The sequence below is a fragment of the Myotis myotis genome, unplaced genomic scaffold (assembly GCF_014108235.1).
Source record: "Myotis myotis isolate mMyoMyo1 unplaced genomic scaffold, mMyoMyo1.p scaffold_m19_p_2, whole genome shotgun sequence".
Taxonomy (NCBI): domain Eukaryota; kingdom Metazoa; phylum Chordata; class Mammalia; order Chiroptera; family Vespertilionidae; genus Myotis; species Myotis myotis.
In genome coordinates this window covers 63,879,335-63,895,697 of record NW_023416324.1, presented here as the reverse complement: position 1 = coordinate 63,895,697, position 16,363 = coordinate 63,879,335, and the positions used below count along the sequence as shown (strand labels likewise).

Sequence of the window (16,363 nt, the reverse complement as noted above, 5' to 3'; positions counted from 1 at the left end):
TAAATTGGTTCTGGTTTCCCTCTAACCACTGTACCACGTTCTTCCCTTCCTCCCTGTTGCAAGTGCTGAGGGGTAATACTTCAGGTTATATTCCAATTGTCAACAGAAAGCCCATGAAAAGCCACAAGATAAGAGACAAAACAAAGGAAAATTAATAAGGAATAAATTCTTAATCCTTATCATCACCTTTCTCATATTTCTTTTGACTTAATAAAAATATCCAAAATAAATGTTTACTCACTGGCTTATGCTTAGGTACATAACATATTAGCCTATTTCCTTCACCCTCAGTTGAAAATCTGGCATATTATTGTTGCTGTAGGTAAGGTGTTCCAAATTAATTTAATGGCTGACATTTATTGAATGCTTACTACATGCCAGACATTGTACCAAAACATAGGTTAATTTAAAGGCAAATCTCAGTATGACTGAATATTTCATTCCAGAAATGGGAAAAGCTATACTTTGAGTTGTAAAATGTTTGAAGCCTTAACCATATCATCTCACAAGTATTCTGGCCAGCATTGTGTTTCAGATATCATGAGTTACTCACCATCCACTACCCAGCCTGGTATGTATACAGCTCTATTTGGTGGATGCCTTAAATTTTGTGTGGCAGTGTTTGCTCCTCCATGAGCTCGTATTTTTAAACTATATCTGCCATTTTCTGAATAAGCTGTAAAATATCTGGAGTAGACCCCATCATCCTTGAAAGTGTCAGCACCTTGTTATAGAAATTAAGGAATGAATTATTATTGTCAGAAAAAGAAATTTATGCATTTTCCAAGTCAAGCATATATCCTTTGTAAGCATACCCCTTAGAATGAGCTCCCTATTTTTCACGGGCCAGCTCTTGAGGATAGGATTATAAACGGTCTGAATTAATACCATTGCATAAGATACTGATAGAAATCCATGGTAATCCGGATGTCTATCAAATTGGTGGTGGTTTTTTGTTTTTTTTTTCCCCCTTGCTCACTGAACTCTCAAAAGAAGGTTCAGTTCCCAGAATAACCCAGAGTCTGTGAAAAGATCTTTAAGCACTGCTCACCCATGCACACCAGGGAGAGAGCACGGCCCACACTGTATCTTGTTTCATGCCAGTCAAACCTGGTATCCGATGCCATTGTAATGTCCCCTCCTGTCTTGCGGCAGTTCTGCCTGCCCTTGAGCCTCAGTTCCCAGGACTGTATTTGCAGTTTGGGAATTACTATTTCCTGTCCCTCTTCCCTGCTGGGGGCCCAGGTTTATCCCTTAACCCCTCATGGCCGCTGTGTTTCACTCTCTCTGGCCAGACTTTCTTGATGATGTGCCCCCAAGAAACACTTGCTCAGAATTCTTGATGCTGTCCTCAGTTTGTTGAGTGAGACCTTTCTATCTGGTGATAGACATTGGTTCCCTAGATGATGAACAATAATGACAGTAAATAACATTTATTGAGTATTACTATGTGCAAGACACTTGCTAATCACTTTGTAGGTTTTACCTGAACAGAATTTCTTGCTGTCCCTGTTGTTCACAATCTGCATCAATTTTCTTGGTGTTTCTCACTCCCCCATACTGTCACGGGACCCATAACATATCCTGAGTTATGAAAATATAGGCTTATTCTTTAAAAAAGGGAAACACTGTAAATTACCTGCACCATTATCAAAAAGTTCCAAAACTTCTGTTTTTCCACTACTTGATTCAATGAATGCAGTCACATTGGCTCCAAGAATGGGTATATTCCCTTGTAGAATTTCTGCGTAAACAATCATTGGGCTGGGGAAGCTGTTTGTGTCTTTATTCATTTTAGCATTCACTGTGATTGGGGCCACAGAAGAATTTGCTGCTCGAGAATTAACTGTTATAGTTAATGTTTCTGAGTCTGCTTTGGCTTGAAGACTGTAAGTCCAAACACCCACCTAAAAATTCAATGGAAGTAGAGTATCAGATCAAGCTATTTTCTGTGTTTCCATTATCTAACTCTAAAATCAATCTTAGAAATATGTTGCAGAGAAACAGGGTTTTGAAATTTTTGAGATTTATTTTAAGGTAAATGGATGAAAAGCAAGGCAATTTGGACAGGGCATCCTGGCTATTGTCATGCATGGTGTCCAAACTTTGTGAAATCTCAGCTGGGAAAAATAAGTTTTGGAAAGTTTGCCTTGGTCTTGGCCTTATGGAGTTCAGAGATTTTTAATTCTTTATTCTATGATCTGGTAATCTAATAAGCTGTACAATTCCCTACATTGCCTCCTTAAAGTTATTCTTAGCCTATCTAATTTTCCCCTTCTCTTCCTTCCTCCTAATGCATACATTCTTCTTTCCTTTTCCTGCCACCATAATTTTCAGGACCATACAGGCATAGAATGCACATTGTATTTTATCTAAATTTTGAAGATCATACAAGTATTGGTCTCATATTTATGATATTAAACAATGTATTTTTAGCTATGAAACAGATTTATGTGGAAATAAAAAATCTGATTGCTTACCTTTGCAGTTCCTGGAATACTGAAATAGGCCATTTTGGAAGTAGCATCCACTGTGGAAATGTTCATTGGTGTTCCATTAGGATCCAAGAGAGAAATAATGGGCTGCTGTTTTAGCCATGTGATGAGAAAGAATGTGTCCTTCCCCACAGTGCTATCAATTATTACAGTTCCATTCATCCAGTGATTATCATTGAGTGTTAATCCCTTACTTTCGATCTGTATAAATATATATTTTAAAATTAGTGACTGGAGAAAATAGTAATTTAATTCTTTTTTCTTTTTTTCTTTTTTTAAAAAACATAGTTCTTAATTCCTGGCCTGCAAACAAGCTTATATAGGGCATACCTCCGTAGCCTTATGATCTCTTTGAAAGCTGTTTGGGATGTGACAGATGTTAGTCAGAAAGTATGGACATATAGGATCTGAGTTAAAACCATTAGAGCAGGAGAATTGGTTTTACATTTGGAGACATGGCTGTATTATTTTTTTCCTAGTTGTTTTTGTATACACCCACCTGAGATTTTAGCATTTAAGGATGCTACAATGTAAAAGAAGAATTAGCTGTAGTGTGTGTGTGTGTGTGTGTGTGTGTGTGTGTGTGAGAGAGAGAGAGAGAGAGAGAGAGAGAGAGAGATATCCTCAGTTTACCCATCTTCATGATGGTGGCTATAGTACTAGTATTTGAGTAGAGACATAGTTAGGTAAGGACCAGCAAGTAATGAGACCAGCACTCATGGATATTTTCCTGATGTGAAAACTTCATGAACTTTTTCACACATCCTAGAGTTAATAGCCCTGAACAATAAACATGTTCAGCAAGAGTGTAAATAGGGCAAAAGGATATTTATGAAGGTTGGAATATTGAGAAGTGCATGTTAGGATCTTTCTTTGAGAGGAGCCTCAAAGAAACTTTTTCAAGATTTTGAGGATGGCTCTTAGTCAAGTACAGCAAATTTTATCTACTGACAAAGAAAGTGCTTTCTACAGATGTGTCATTCCAGGAAATGATGGGAAATTCAACTTCTATTCTAACCTAGTCCTTAACCAAAAATACCTCCATATCAGTACTGAGATAAGAGAGTGAATTCTACCATTGGAACACCATCGCAATGTCAAAAATCTCAGTCCTATGTTAAGTGACAAAGTAATATCAAGTTAATCTGAATGTGAGTGACTTTTTTTTAGACTCCCTATCAAGAACGTGTAAGAAAGTTAGAAAGCTTTGACTACATAGCAGTACTAGGGGACAATAACTGAGTAAAGAGTGGGAGGCAACCTTTCCTCTGTATTCCAGCTGCCATTTTAAGTGGGGGAAACAAAACCTTTCTGCCCCTTCCATACAGTTTAAGAAGAGAATTAGGAGAGGGAAAGGAGAACAAAAATTTTATTGAGAAAAGGAATAAAATGTAATAGAGAAAAGAAAAAGAAGAAAAAGAAAAAATAAATGGGGAGAAAACACCACAAAACAAACAAATAAACCAAAAAAATGCAAACAACAAACATCCAGAAAATGACCACTTCCTATATGCAAATGACCTTTTTTTTCTGGCTGATTTTCCACGTCCCACTCTTATATTTAAAATTTGTTTAGGATATTCCATTTTAATGTCCCACCATCCACTAAAAATCACTAAGGTTTAAACAGAACACAAAACAAGATCTTCAAGATCAGTTCTCCCCCTTTACTTGTTAACTTTAGATAGTAGTATCATCATTTTCTAAGTCAACCAGGTTGAAACCCTCAGTAATTAGTTTTATTCTCCTTCAGTTTATTCTCTATACATTGCCTAGCTAGATCCCAGATGGATTTTTGATCTGTTTGCAAGGTGAAGCTACAAACCAGATCTCAACATCAACCTGCACTAATCCGGCATTCTATAATTTATGTGCTCTTCACTGTTGGAGACGAGAGGAAAATAGTTTTGTTTAGGTGATCATGTCAAGTTTTAATGTAGGCATAGACCCAATGAACTGGAAGATGTAGATTATGTGGGAATGGATAGGGATAAAAACAGAATTTTGTAAAAAATACTTTCAATGAAATTGAAAGTCTACATTGACATTTTACATTGGACATGAATGAAGAATCAAAGTTTAGTCAAAGTTTTTGAATCTAAGTAACAGAAAATGAGGCTGTTATTTAAGCACAGGTGAAAAAATAAGTGGGGTTCAGAAGAGAGATGAATAAAATAGAAAGCCAGTGAAAAGTGTGGTTGAAGACATAAAGGAAACCCTAATTTTTAGATCTGTAATGATTATTCATTCTCTTTCTTTGGATAAATTTCTAAGATAATTTTCTTCCTTTTCTAATCCAGGTTCTTGAGTTCATTCATCTAACCTAAATTTATTTCACAGCAGTGAAAGGTGAGAGAAATCTTGAAAGTATGATATATTTTTATGTATTCATAGAAAAATGGATGCTGAATTATTGGGCAAAGTCTATATTTTATGAAAAATTTAACATTTAAAAATATTATTATTGATTTTAGAGGAAGGGAGAGGAAGAGATAGATAGAAACATCAATGATGAGAGAATCATTGATCCGCTGCCTCCTGTAGGCCCCCTACTGGGGACTGAGCCTGCAACCCAGGCATGTGCCCATGACTGGAATCGAACTCGGGACCCTCAGTCCGCACACTGATGCTCTGTCCACTGAACCAAACTGACTAGGGCAAAATTTAACATTTTGATGTTATTCCTTAACCAAACTCTATGTAAGAAGAAAAAGAAAAAAAAAAAATCTATTTCACTACTTAATTTGGCCATATCTAAAGAATGGCCATGAATTTCCATTACATACTTACTTTTGATTTTAATTATTAACTTACTTTGAGAAAATATAGAACTCAAAATTATAATAACCAAAGTATTTTTCTTGATATGACTAAATACAAACACAAAAATCTGGAATTGGAACTCAGACCTCAATAGACTTCTGGGAAATATCAGCATTTCCTGATGCAAGGGTCCCAAAAGCATCAATGAGGCCATTGTTCTGGACTTCATCTGAGACAAACAAATGCTTTCCTCCTAAAATGTAAATATATTTATTAGGTTGCTTTCTAGAAAATAGTACTTATCACAATTTAGTGATTTTTAAGATAACAGTAAACAAAATAATAGTTTCAGTATATATTACTAAAATAGACCCAAACCAGATAAGTGTAAAGGTTAACTCTGAAACATTAACTTAAAAATGTCAAAACCAGAAAGTGTAAGCTAACTTTATACCTCACTTATAGAAATTTCACCTGGTTGAAATGCATCAAATAATCATGGAATCATCCTATCTAATAAAAGAGAAACATGGTAATTAGCGTATGACTGCTACCCTTCCCATTGGCTAATCAGGGCAATATGCAAATTAACTGCCAGCCAAGATGGCGGCCGGCAGCCAGGCAGCTTAAAGTGAACATGAGGCTTGCTTGCTTCAGTGACGGAGGACTCCAATGTTCCCCGCCTGCCGCTGCAGGCCTCTGAGCTGCAACTCTAAGCAACTATGTTACAAATATAGAAGCTAAACAAAACCCCAGAAACCTGCTTTAGTCCGTCAGGCTTCAGCCAGCAGGATCTCAACATTGTTTCAAATACAGAAGGTAAACAAAGACCAGAAACCTGCTTTCAGCAGCGGAGGCCTAAGAGCTGGAGCCTAGCCTCAAAGCTAAAGCTGGCCCAGAATAAAAAAAAGAAAAAAAGGAGCGGTTGGGAGCTTTAGTCACTTGCCAGCCTGAAAACAGCCCTCAGCCCCTTACCCAGACTGGCCAGGCACCCCAGTGGAGACCCCCACCCTGATCCAGGACACCCTTCAGGGCAAACCAGCCAGCCCCCACCCGTGCACCAGGCCTCTATCCTATATAGTAAAAGGGTAACATGCCTCTGAGCACCGGGATCAACAACAGAGCCGAGAGGCCTCCCGGCACCGGGATCAGCGTGACGGGGGCAGTGCCCAAACCCCCTGATCGCCCTGCGGCTCTGTGTGTGAGAGGGGGCGGGGCCACAACCTCCCTATCCGCCCTGCTCTGTTCGTGACAGGGGAAGGCGTCCCAACCCCCTGATCAGCCCTGCTCTGTGCTTGATAGGGGGCGCTCCCCAACCCCATGATCACCCTCTGGCTCTGTGTGTGACAGGGAGCAGCGCTCCAACCCCCTGATTAGCCCTGCTGTGTGTGTGACGGGGCAGCGCCCCAACCCCCCATCAGCCCTACCCTGAGCGTGACTGAGGATGGCATCGCAACCTCCCAATCCGCCCTGCTCTGTGCATGACAGGGGGTGGCGCCCCAACTCCCCAACTCCCCAATCGGCCCTGCTCTGAGCCTGACCAGGGGCTGCACGTAGGGATTGTGCCTGCCCTCTGCCACCTGGGAGCAGGCCTAAGCCAGCAGGTCGTTATCTCCAGAGGGGTCCCAGACTGCTAGAGGGCACAGGCCGGGCTGAAGGACCCCTCCTCTCCCCGAGTGCACAACTTTTTGTGCACTGGGCCTCTAGTATCTAATAAAAGAGAAACATAGTAATTAGGGTACATCCGCTACCCTTCCCATTGGCTAATCGGGACAATATGCAAATTAACTGCCAGCCCAGATGGCGGCCAGCAGCCAGGCAGCTTGAAGCTAACTTGAGGCTTGCTTGCTTCAGTGATGGAGGAAACCAACGTTCCCCACCTGCCTTGCCAGCCTCTGAGATTGCAGTTTCAAACATTGTTACAAATATAGAAGCTAAACAAAACCCCAGAAACCTGCTTTCAGCGAGCTGGGATCTCAGAGCTGGAGTTGATACAGTGTTTCAATTATAGAACCCAAACAAACCAGATTCCTGCTTTCAGCAGCAGAGTCCTCAGAGCTGGAGCCAGAGCTAAAGCTGGCCCAGAATAAAAAAAGAAAAAGAAAGGAGCAGTTGGGAGCTTCAGTCACCCACCAGCCTGAAAACAGCCCTCAGCCCCTCACCCAGACTGGCCAGGCACCCCAGTGGGGACCCCCACCCTGAAGTGTGTGTGACCAGCTGCAAACAGCCATCATCTCCTCACTCAGGCTGGCCAGGCACCCCAGTGGGGACCCCCACCCTGATCCAGGACACCCTTCAGGGTAAACCAGCCAGCCCCCACCCAGGCACCAGGCCTCTATCCTATATAGTAAAAGGGTAATATTCCTCCCATAACCAGGATCAGTGGAGCCGCGAGGCCTCCCGGTACCAGGATCAGCGTGACAGGGGGCAGCGCCCAAACCCCCTGATTGGCCTTGCTCTGTGCATGACAGGGTATGGAGCCCCAATCCCCCTGATGGGCCCTGCTCTGTGCGTGACAGGGGGCAGCGCCCCAACCCCCTGATTGGCCTTGCTCTGTGCGTGACAGGGGGTGGCATCACAACCTCCCAATCCGCCCTGCTCTGTGCATGACATGGGGTGGTGCCCCAACTCCCCAATTGGCCGTGCTCTGAGCCCGACTAGGGGCTGCACCTAGGGATTGGGCCTGCCCTCTGCCACCCGGGAGCAGGCCTAAGTCAGCAGGTCGTTATCTCCCCGAGGGGTCCCAGACTGCGAGAGGGCACAGGCCGGGCTGAGGGACCCCCCCTCCCCCTAGTGCAGAAATTTTTGTGCACTGGGCCTCTAGTAGTAATAATAAAAAAAGATGTTAAAATTCCATACATTAAAGCTCACAGACTTCACAAAGCTCTTTAAGGGATTTATTCATTTTTATTTTTGATATGGTTCTTAACAATGTGGACTTCAGGTATTCCAGCCACAGTGGATCAGAATCAGAAAACTAGGATAGTTCAAGAGATGCCATATTGAGGTATTCTGACAATAGCTGGCAATAAAGAGATAGAAAAACAGTAAACAATGGAGACAAGTCCAAAAGAATTACTACTTTGGGGGGCTTGAGACAGAAATAAATTTTACAGTGACCATTAAAGTCCTTTGAATCTATGAAGTTTGTACAACTAGGCATTTAAAAAGCAAGTGTATAAGATGCTTGAGTGATTAAAACTGACAGCTGGCAGATAGGCAAAGCGGGCATATTGGTCCTGCCTGATTGCAACCAAGGCTGTGGAGACAGACACAGGGGAGTGGTGGATCTCTTGGAACTTCAACACGGTGCTGACTATCCAACAGGAAACTGAGAAGTGGGAGGCACAACAGAAGAGTGGGGTCTTAAACCAGCCCCCATGGGGCATTAAAACTCAGCAAAGCGAACGACACTTCACTTTTTCATCTTTTATTACAATTTCTTTTCTTTATTTTTTGTGTTGTTTTTTTATATATATTTTTTGTATTATTTTTATTTATTCTATTTAAATTTTTGATCATTATTTTATTTTTTTGCCCACCCTTTTCTTCCTCACTTCTCCCTTTTTCATCCTGTTTTCTCTGCTCCTGTCCCCACTTTAGTTTTTCTCTCTCCTTATTTTTATCCTTTGTTAAAAATTGACCTTTATCTGCTTTATTGACATGTTATTATTATTGTAGTCTTTGTTGGCTTACTCATGTATCTAATTTCCTCTCCACTGCTCCACGTCCATGCACCCTTCTCTTTTCTCTTTCTTTGCTACTCAATTTTTTAATGCCTTTGTTTTTCCCCTCCACTTTTATCTCTTCTTCTCCTAATTGTTTAATTAGTTTAACTCACTAAACTCAAGCCTGTCTGCTCTCTCCTCTATTCTTTTCCAAAAACTCTTGAAAAAATAGGTAAATTTAAAAATTTTAAAAAAAATCTGTTTATTATTTTATTTATTGATTTTTTTATTTTCTTTTCATCCACTCATTCTCTTTCTACCTACTCTATACTGAACCATGGTCCTTCCCCTATTCATTCAATTACTTAACCTTACTTTCCATATATAAACTCTGCCTCTACAGATTCTGCAACCCCCCTCCCCCCATTTTCTGGGTGTTTGTTGTTTGCATTTTTTTGGTTTATTTGTTTTCTGGTGTTTTCTCCCCATTTATTTTTTCTTTTTCTTCTTTTTCTTTTCTCTATTACATTTTTTTCCTTTTCTCAATACAATTTTTGTTCTCCTTTCCCTCTCCTAATTCTCTTTTCTCTGTTGGTCACTTTTATTGGGGTTATCAGTGTCATGAGTACATTTATGTTTTGTTCCCTTTGTGTCATGTCTTGTCGAGTTGTATTTTGTGCTATTCAGTCAATGTGGTAGAAAGTGAGCCACATAACCAGACACCCTGGTAGGAAACTCCATCCATGAACAGGACAAAAACTACACCAAGTACAGGGAATCCCTAGGACACCCAGTCCAGAAGACCTGAGAGATTGCACCACGGGGTCCCACAAAACATCTTTTATTACAATTACATTTGCCATGGTAATTATGATGTGTCTTGGTCTGGGTCTTTTCGGGTTCATCTTGTTTGGGACTCTCTGTGCTTGTTTTTATCACAAAACATCTTTTATTACTATATAAGACAAACTCAAAAAAACCTGGGTGACAAACAAGTTTGATCTACTATATAGAAACAGTCACAAGGGAACAGCAAAAATGGGGAGACAATGAACCCCCATAAAAAAGGAAAGGCAGAATCACCAGAAAAGGAAGTAAACAAAATGAAGGCAAGCAAGTTGTCAGAGAAAGAATTCAGAACAATGGTTAAAGGACACAAAAGGATGGATGACAAATTCAACAACACGTGTAAAAATCAAGAGGAAATGAAGAAGAATCAAGAAGAAATGAAGAAAGACATAAAGAACAATAAAGAACACGATGGAAAATATGAGCAGTAGACTAGAAGAAGCTGAGGACTGCATCAGTGAGTTAGAAGACAAGGTAGGAAACAACACAAGCAGAGCAGTAACTAAAAAAAAAACCCCAAACAAACACAAAACAATAACTTAAAAAGCAGGAGGAGAGCCTAAGGGAGCATTGAGAAAACATGAAACAAAACAATATCTGCATAATAGTGGTGCCAGGAGAGAAAGCTGAGCAAGGAATAGAAAACCTGTTTGAAGAAATAATGACAGAAAAATTTCCTGGTTTGGGGAAGAAAAACTCACACAAGTCCAAGAAGCACACAGAGTCCCAAACAAGATGAACCCAAAAAGACTGACACCAAGACACATCATAATTAAATTGGCAAACATCAACAACAAAGTAAGAATCTTAAAGGCTGCCAGAGAGAGACAGAAAGTTACCTACAAGGGATCTCCCATTAGATTATCAACTGATTTCTCACCAGAAACATATCAGGCCAGTAGGGAATGGAATGAAATATACAAAGTGATGCAAAGCAAGGGACTGAATCCAAGAATACTATACCCAGCAAGGCTATCATTCAAAATTGAAGGTGAAATCAGGAGCTTCACAGACAAAAAAGGGCTAAGGGAGTTTATTACCACCAAGCTAGCAATGCAAATAATGCTAAAGGGACTTCTATAAAAAGAAGAAATAGAAAGGGAAGAAGGAACCCAGGCATAAAAATGGCAACAAACAAATACCTATCAATAATAACCTTAAATGTAAATGGATTAAATGCTCCAATCAAAAGACATATGGTAGCTGAATGGATAAGAAAACATGACCCATATATTTGATATCTACAAGAGACTCACTTCAAAACAAAGGACTCACAAAGGTTGATAGTGAAGGGATGGGAAAAAATTTTCAGGCAAATAGCAATAAAACAAAAGCTGGGACAACATGAAATGAAGCAACGTATGAATAATAGGGGTGCCAGAACAACAGGAAGGCAAACAAGGCTTAGAAAATCTATTTGAAGAAATAATGTCAGAAAACTTCCCTGAGGTAAGGAAGAAAAAAGTCACACAAGTACAGAGAGTCCCAAACAAGATGAACCTGAAAAGACCCACACCAAGACACATTATAATTACCATGGCAAATGTTCAGGACAAAGAGAGAATCTTAAAGGCTGCAAGAGAGTGACAGAAAGTTACATAAAAGGGATCTCCCATTGCATTATCCAATGATTTCTCAACAGAAACAGATCAGGCAAGAAAAGAATGGATGGAAATTTACAAAGTGAAGCAAAGCAAATGACTGAATCCAAGAATACTCTATCCAGCATGGCTATCATTCAAAATTGAAGGGGAAATAAGAAGCTTCACAGACAAAAAAAGACTAAGGGAGTTTATCACCACCAAGCCAGCAATGCAAGAAATGCTAAAGGGACTGGTGTAAAAAGAAGAAATAAAAAGCTAAGAAAGAAAACAGGCACAAAAAATAAAAATGGCTACAAACAAGTACCTTTTAATAGTAACTTTAATTGTAAATGGACTAAATGCTCCAATCAAAAGACATTGAGTGGCTGAATGGATAAAATATCATGACCCATATATTTTCTGTCTACAAGAGACCCACCTCAGAAGAAGGGATTCACACAGACTGAAAGTGAAAGGATGGAAAAATATCTTTCAGCCAAATGGAAATGAAAAAAAGCTGGGGTAGCAATACTTATATCAGACAAAATAGACCTCAAAGTGAAGGCCATAACAAGAGATAAGGAAGGCCACTTCATAATACTAAAGGAATTGATACAACAAGAGGATATAACCCTGATAAACATATATGCACCCAATGCAGGAGCACCCAAATACATAAAAAAAAACTCCTGGAAGATATCAAGGGAGAGATCGACAACAATACAATCATAGTAGGGGACTTTAATACACCACTGACATCACTAGATAACTCCTCTAGACCAGTGGTTGGCAAACTGCAACTCAGCAAACCACGGCTCGCGAGCCACATGCGGCTCTTTGGCCCCTTCAGCGTGGCTCTTCCACAAAACAACGACTTCTGCGCACGGGCCACAAAGTTTCAATCGCACTGTACGTGCATGCCCGTACGTGGTATTTTTCTGGAAGAGCCACAGTGAAGGGGCCAAAGAGCTGCATGTGGCATGCAAGCCACAGTTTTCCGACCACGGCTCTAGACAAAAAATAAGCAAAGAAACAGCAATCCTACATGACTCACTAGATCAGATGGACTTAATTGACATCTTCAGAACATTTCACTCCAAAGCCATGGAATATACTTTCTTCTTTTTAAAAAATGTATTTTATTGATTTTTTACAAAGAGGAAGAGAGAGGGACAGAGAGTCAGAAATATCGATGAGAGAGAAACATTGATCAGCTGCCTCCTCTACACCCCCCACTGGGGATGTGCCCGTAACCAAGGTACATGCCCTTGACCGGAATTGAACCCAGGACCCTTCAGTCCCCAGGCCAATGCTCTATCCACTGAGCCAAACTGATCAGGGCTATACTTTCTTCTTAAGTGCACATGGAACATTTTCAAAAATAGACCACATATTTGGTCACAAGCAAAGTCTCCCCAAATTCAAGAAGATTGAAATTCTGATAACCATCTTTTCAGACCACAATGGCCTAATATTGGAAATAAACTACAATAAAAACAATCCAAAAAATTCAAACACTTGGAAGCTGAATAGCATGATATTAAATATTAATTGGGTTACCAATGAGATGAAAGAAGAAATTAAAAATATCCTGGAAACTAATGACAATGAAAACACAGCAATCCAAAACCTATGTGACACAATGAAAGCAGTCCTGAGAGGGAAGTTTATAGCTCTACAGGCCTACCTCAAAAAACAAGAAAAAATGATAGTAAATCATCTAACTCTACAACTCAAAGAGTTAGAAAGAGGGCAACAAGAAAAGCCCAGAGTGAGCAGAAGGAAGGAGATAATAAAGATTGGAGCAAAAATAAATGACATAGAGACCAAAAAAAAAAAATAATAATACAAAAGGTCAATGAAACCAAGAGCTGATTCTTTGAAAGGATAAGCAAGATTGACAAACCTCTAGCCAGGCTCACCAAGAAGCAAAGAGAAAGGTCCCAAATAAACAAAATCAGAAATGATAGAGGCGAAATAACAGACCTCACAGAAATACAAATGATTGTCAAAAAATACTATGGACAACTCTACTCCAACAAACTAGACAACCTGGAGGAAATGGACATATTCCTAGAAAAATACAACCTTCCAAAACTCAATCAGGAAGAATCTAAAAATCTCAATAGACCAATAACAATGGAAGATATTGAAGCAGTAATCAAAAAACTTCCAGCAAACAAAAGCCCGGGGCCAGACGGCTTCACAGGGGAGTTTTACCAAACATTCAAGGAAGAACTAAAACCTATCCTCCTCAGACTATTCCAAAAAATTCAAGAGGAAGGAACACTTCTAAGCTCATTCTATGAAGTCAACATCACCCTAATACCAAAACCAGGTAAAGACAACACAATGAAAGAGAATTACAGGCCAATATCCCTCATGAACATAGATGCCAAAATTCTCAACAAAATCTTAGCAAATCAGATATGGCAGTACATCAGACAGATCATACACCATGACCAAGTAGGATTTATCCCAGGGATGCAAGGATGGTACAATACCCACAAGTCAATAAATGTGATACATCACATAAACAAATTGAGAGAAAAAAACCACATAGTCATATCAATTGATGCAGAAAAAGCATTTGACAAAATCCAACACCCATTTTTGATAAAAACTCAACAAGGTGGGAATAGAAGGATCATACCTCAACATAATAAAAGCCATATATGACAAACCCACAGCCAACATCATACTCAATGGGCAAAAACCAAAACCATTTCCCCTAAGAACAGGAACAAGACAGGGATGCCCACTTTCACTGCTCCTGTTCGACAGTACTGGAAGTATTAGCTATTGTGATTATACAAGGAGAAGAAATAAAAGGCTTCCAAATTGGAAAAGGAGAAGTAAAACTGCCCTTATTCACAGATGACATGATATTGTACATAAAAACCCTAAAGCCTCCATCAAAAACTATTAGACTTAATAAATGAATTTGGCAATGTAGCAGGATACAAAATTAACGCCAAGAAACCTATGGCATTTCTATACACCAATAGTGAACTTACAAGAGAGACTAAAAAAGCAATCCCATTTACCATAACACCAAAGAAATTAAGATACCTAGGAATGAACTTAACTAAAGAGGTAAAAGACCTCTACTCAGAAAACTACAGGATATTGAAAAAAGAGATAGAGGAAGAAATAAACAGATGGAAGAACATACCATGTTCATGGATTGGTAGAATCAGCATCATTAAAATATCCATATTACCCAAAGCAATCCATAATTTCAACACACTGCCCATTAAAATACCAACAGCATATTTCACAGACCTAGAACAAACTCTTCCAAAATTTATTTGGAATAAATAAAGACCCCAAGAGGAGAAACCAAGATTGCGGCTTAGGTAAACAACGGAAATTGCTGCCTCACACAACCACTTCAAAAATACAACTAAAAGATAAAGCAGACACCATCCAGAACCACAGGAAGGCTGGCTGAGTGGAAATTCTACAACTAGAAGGAAAGAGAAAAGCACACTGAGACTCAGAGGAGATGTGGAAGTAAAGTGCAGAGTTCCGGAGGCACAAGAGGAAAGGGCTGGCAACTAAGGATGTGGTTGTCTTTTTCAATCAGGAGGGAGGCACAAGCTCCCAACTTCTCTGAACTCCAGTTCCGGGTGAGTCTCTGGGGACTCAGACTCATACGGGGAGAAACTGGACTGTCTGGCATCGGACGGAACTCAAGGGCTGCTTTCTCTCAGAGGTGCTTGCAGCAATTACGGCGGGACACTGAGACCCTGGGCCTATTAGGGCAGGGCTGAGGAGCAGTCATAGCTGTTTGCTCTGCCCTGATAGTTCCCTGAGACCCTGCCCCACCCAAGCTGTGTGCAGAGGCTTTTGCATATGAATGGCCTGGCCCTTTGCAATCTAAAATTACCTAACAAACTGTAGCTGGGTCAGAGAGACCCAGAACATCCAAAAGAAGGCCCAAGGCCCCACAACAGCTTGCATTGCTTCACAGCTGGGCCTCATCTGGGGACCTCCAAACCTCAAACATAGAAGAGGAATCTGCAGATCTCTCCATAACTCCTGCTGGTTAGCCTCAGGAAGAGGCTAAATTAGCAACTCCTTAGAGATCCGAGAGCCAGTGTACCCAGTGGTCAGAATGGAACCATCCAGATTACAACTCCTCAGATCCATAAGGGACACACACAGGGGGCAGGCTTAATGAGCACCAAGCCCCACTGAAGAAAGTCTTGCCCCATAAGGGTGTCTCCAGCACAGAAGTTCTCCCACTGTAGATACAGCTGATTCTCACAGCCAATTGGCCTGGAGGTCAATTCCTCCCAGTGATACCTACAACAATCAAGGCTTAACTACAACAAGACTGTGCACACAGCCCACAAAGGGGTGCACCAAGAGTGTCCACCTCAGGTAATTGGGGAGGCTGAGCCACTGGGCCCTATAGGAAACCTAGCATAGAAAGCCACTCTATCAACACAGGGAAGCAGCCAAAATGTGGAGACAAAGAAACAGGTCACTAGTGACAGAAATGGAGGAAAGCAAACTACTGGATATAGAGTTCAAAACCACAGTTATAAGGTTTTTCAAGAATTTTCTAGAAATCGCCAATAAATTTAGTGAGATCCTCAGTAAATCTAGTGAGACCCTCGAGGATATGAAAAAGGATCAACTAGAAATTAAGCATACACTGACTGAAATAAGGAATATTACAGAGTTCCAACAGCAGACTAGAGGATCGCAAGACTCAAGTTAAAGATTTGAAATATGAAGAAGCAATAAACACCCAGAGGGAAAAACAAAAAAAAGAATCCAAAAATATGAAGATAGTGTAAGGAGCCTCTGGGACAACTTTAAGCGTACCAACATCCGAATTATGGGGGTGCCAGAAGAAGAGAGAGAGCAAGATATTGAAAACCTATTTGAAGAAATAATGACAGAAAACTTCCCCTACCTGGTGAAAGAAATGGACTTACAAGTCCAGGAAGCGCAGAGAACCCCAAACAAAAGGAATCCAAAGAGGACCACA

The 16,363-nt window shown here is 40.4% G+C and overlaps 1 protein-coding gene and 1 long non-coding RNA gene across 2 annotated transcripts in view; one reads left to right on the top strand and one right to left on the bottom strand.

The window, feature by feature from the left end:
* Positions 1-16,363, top strand: part of LOC118676538 — a 79,520-nt gene that overhangs the window by 32,921 nt on the left and 30,236 nt on the right. The gene's annotated exons all lie outside the window — the stretch shown is intronic.
* LOC118676537 (calcium-activated chloride channel regulator 4-like) overlaps positions 1-16,363 on the bottom strand; it is a 44,636-nt gene that overhangs the window by 2,655 nt on the left and 25,618 nt on the right. The window contains exons 9-12 of the mRNA XM_036350640.1: positions 5,405-5,511; positions 2,481-2,696; positions 1,640-1,907; positions 554-724 (exon numbers count right to left, since the gene is read on the bottom strand). Coding sequence (XP_036206533.1) covers positions 554-724; positions 1,640-1,907; positions 2,481-2,696; positions 5,405-5,511 — 762 coding nt within the window. The remainder of the gene's footprint in view (positions 1-553; positions 725-1,639; positions 1,908-2,480; positions 2,697-5,404; positions 5,512-16,363) is intronic.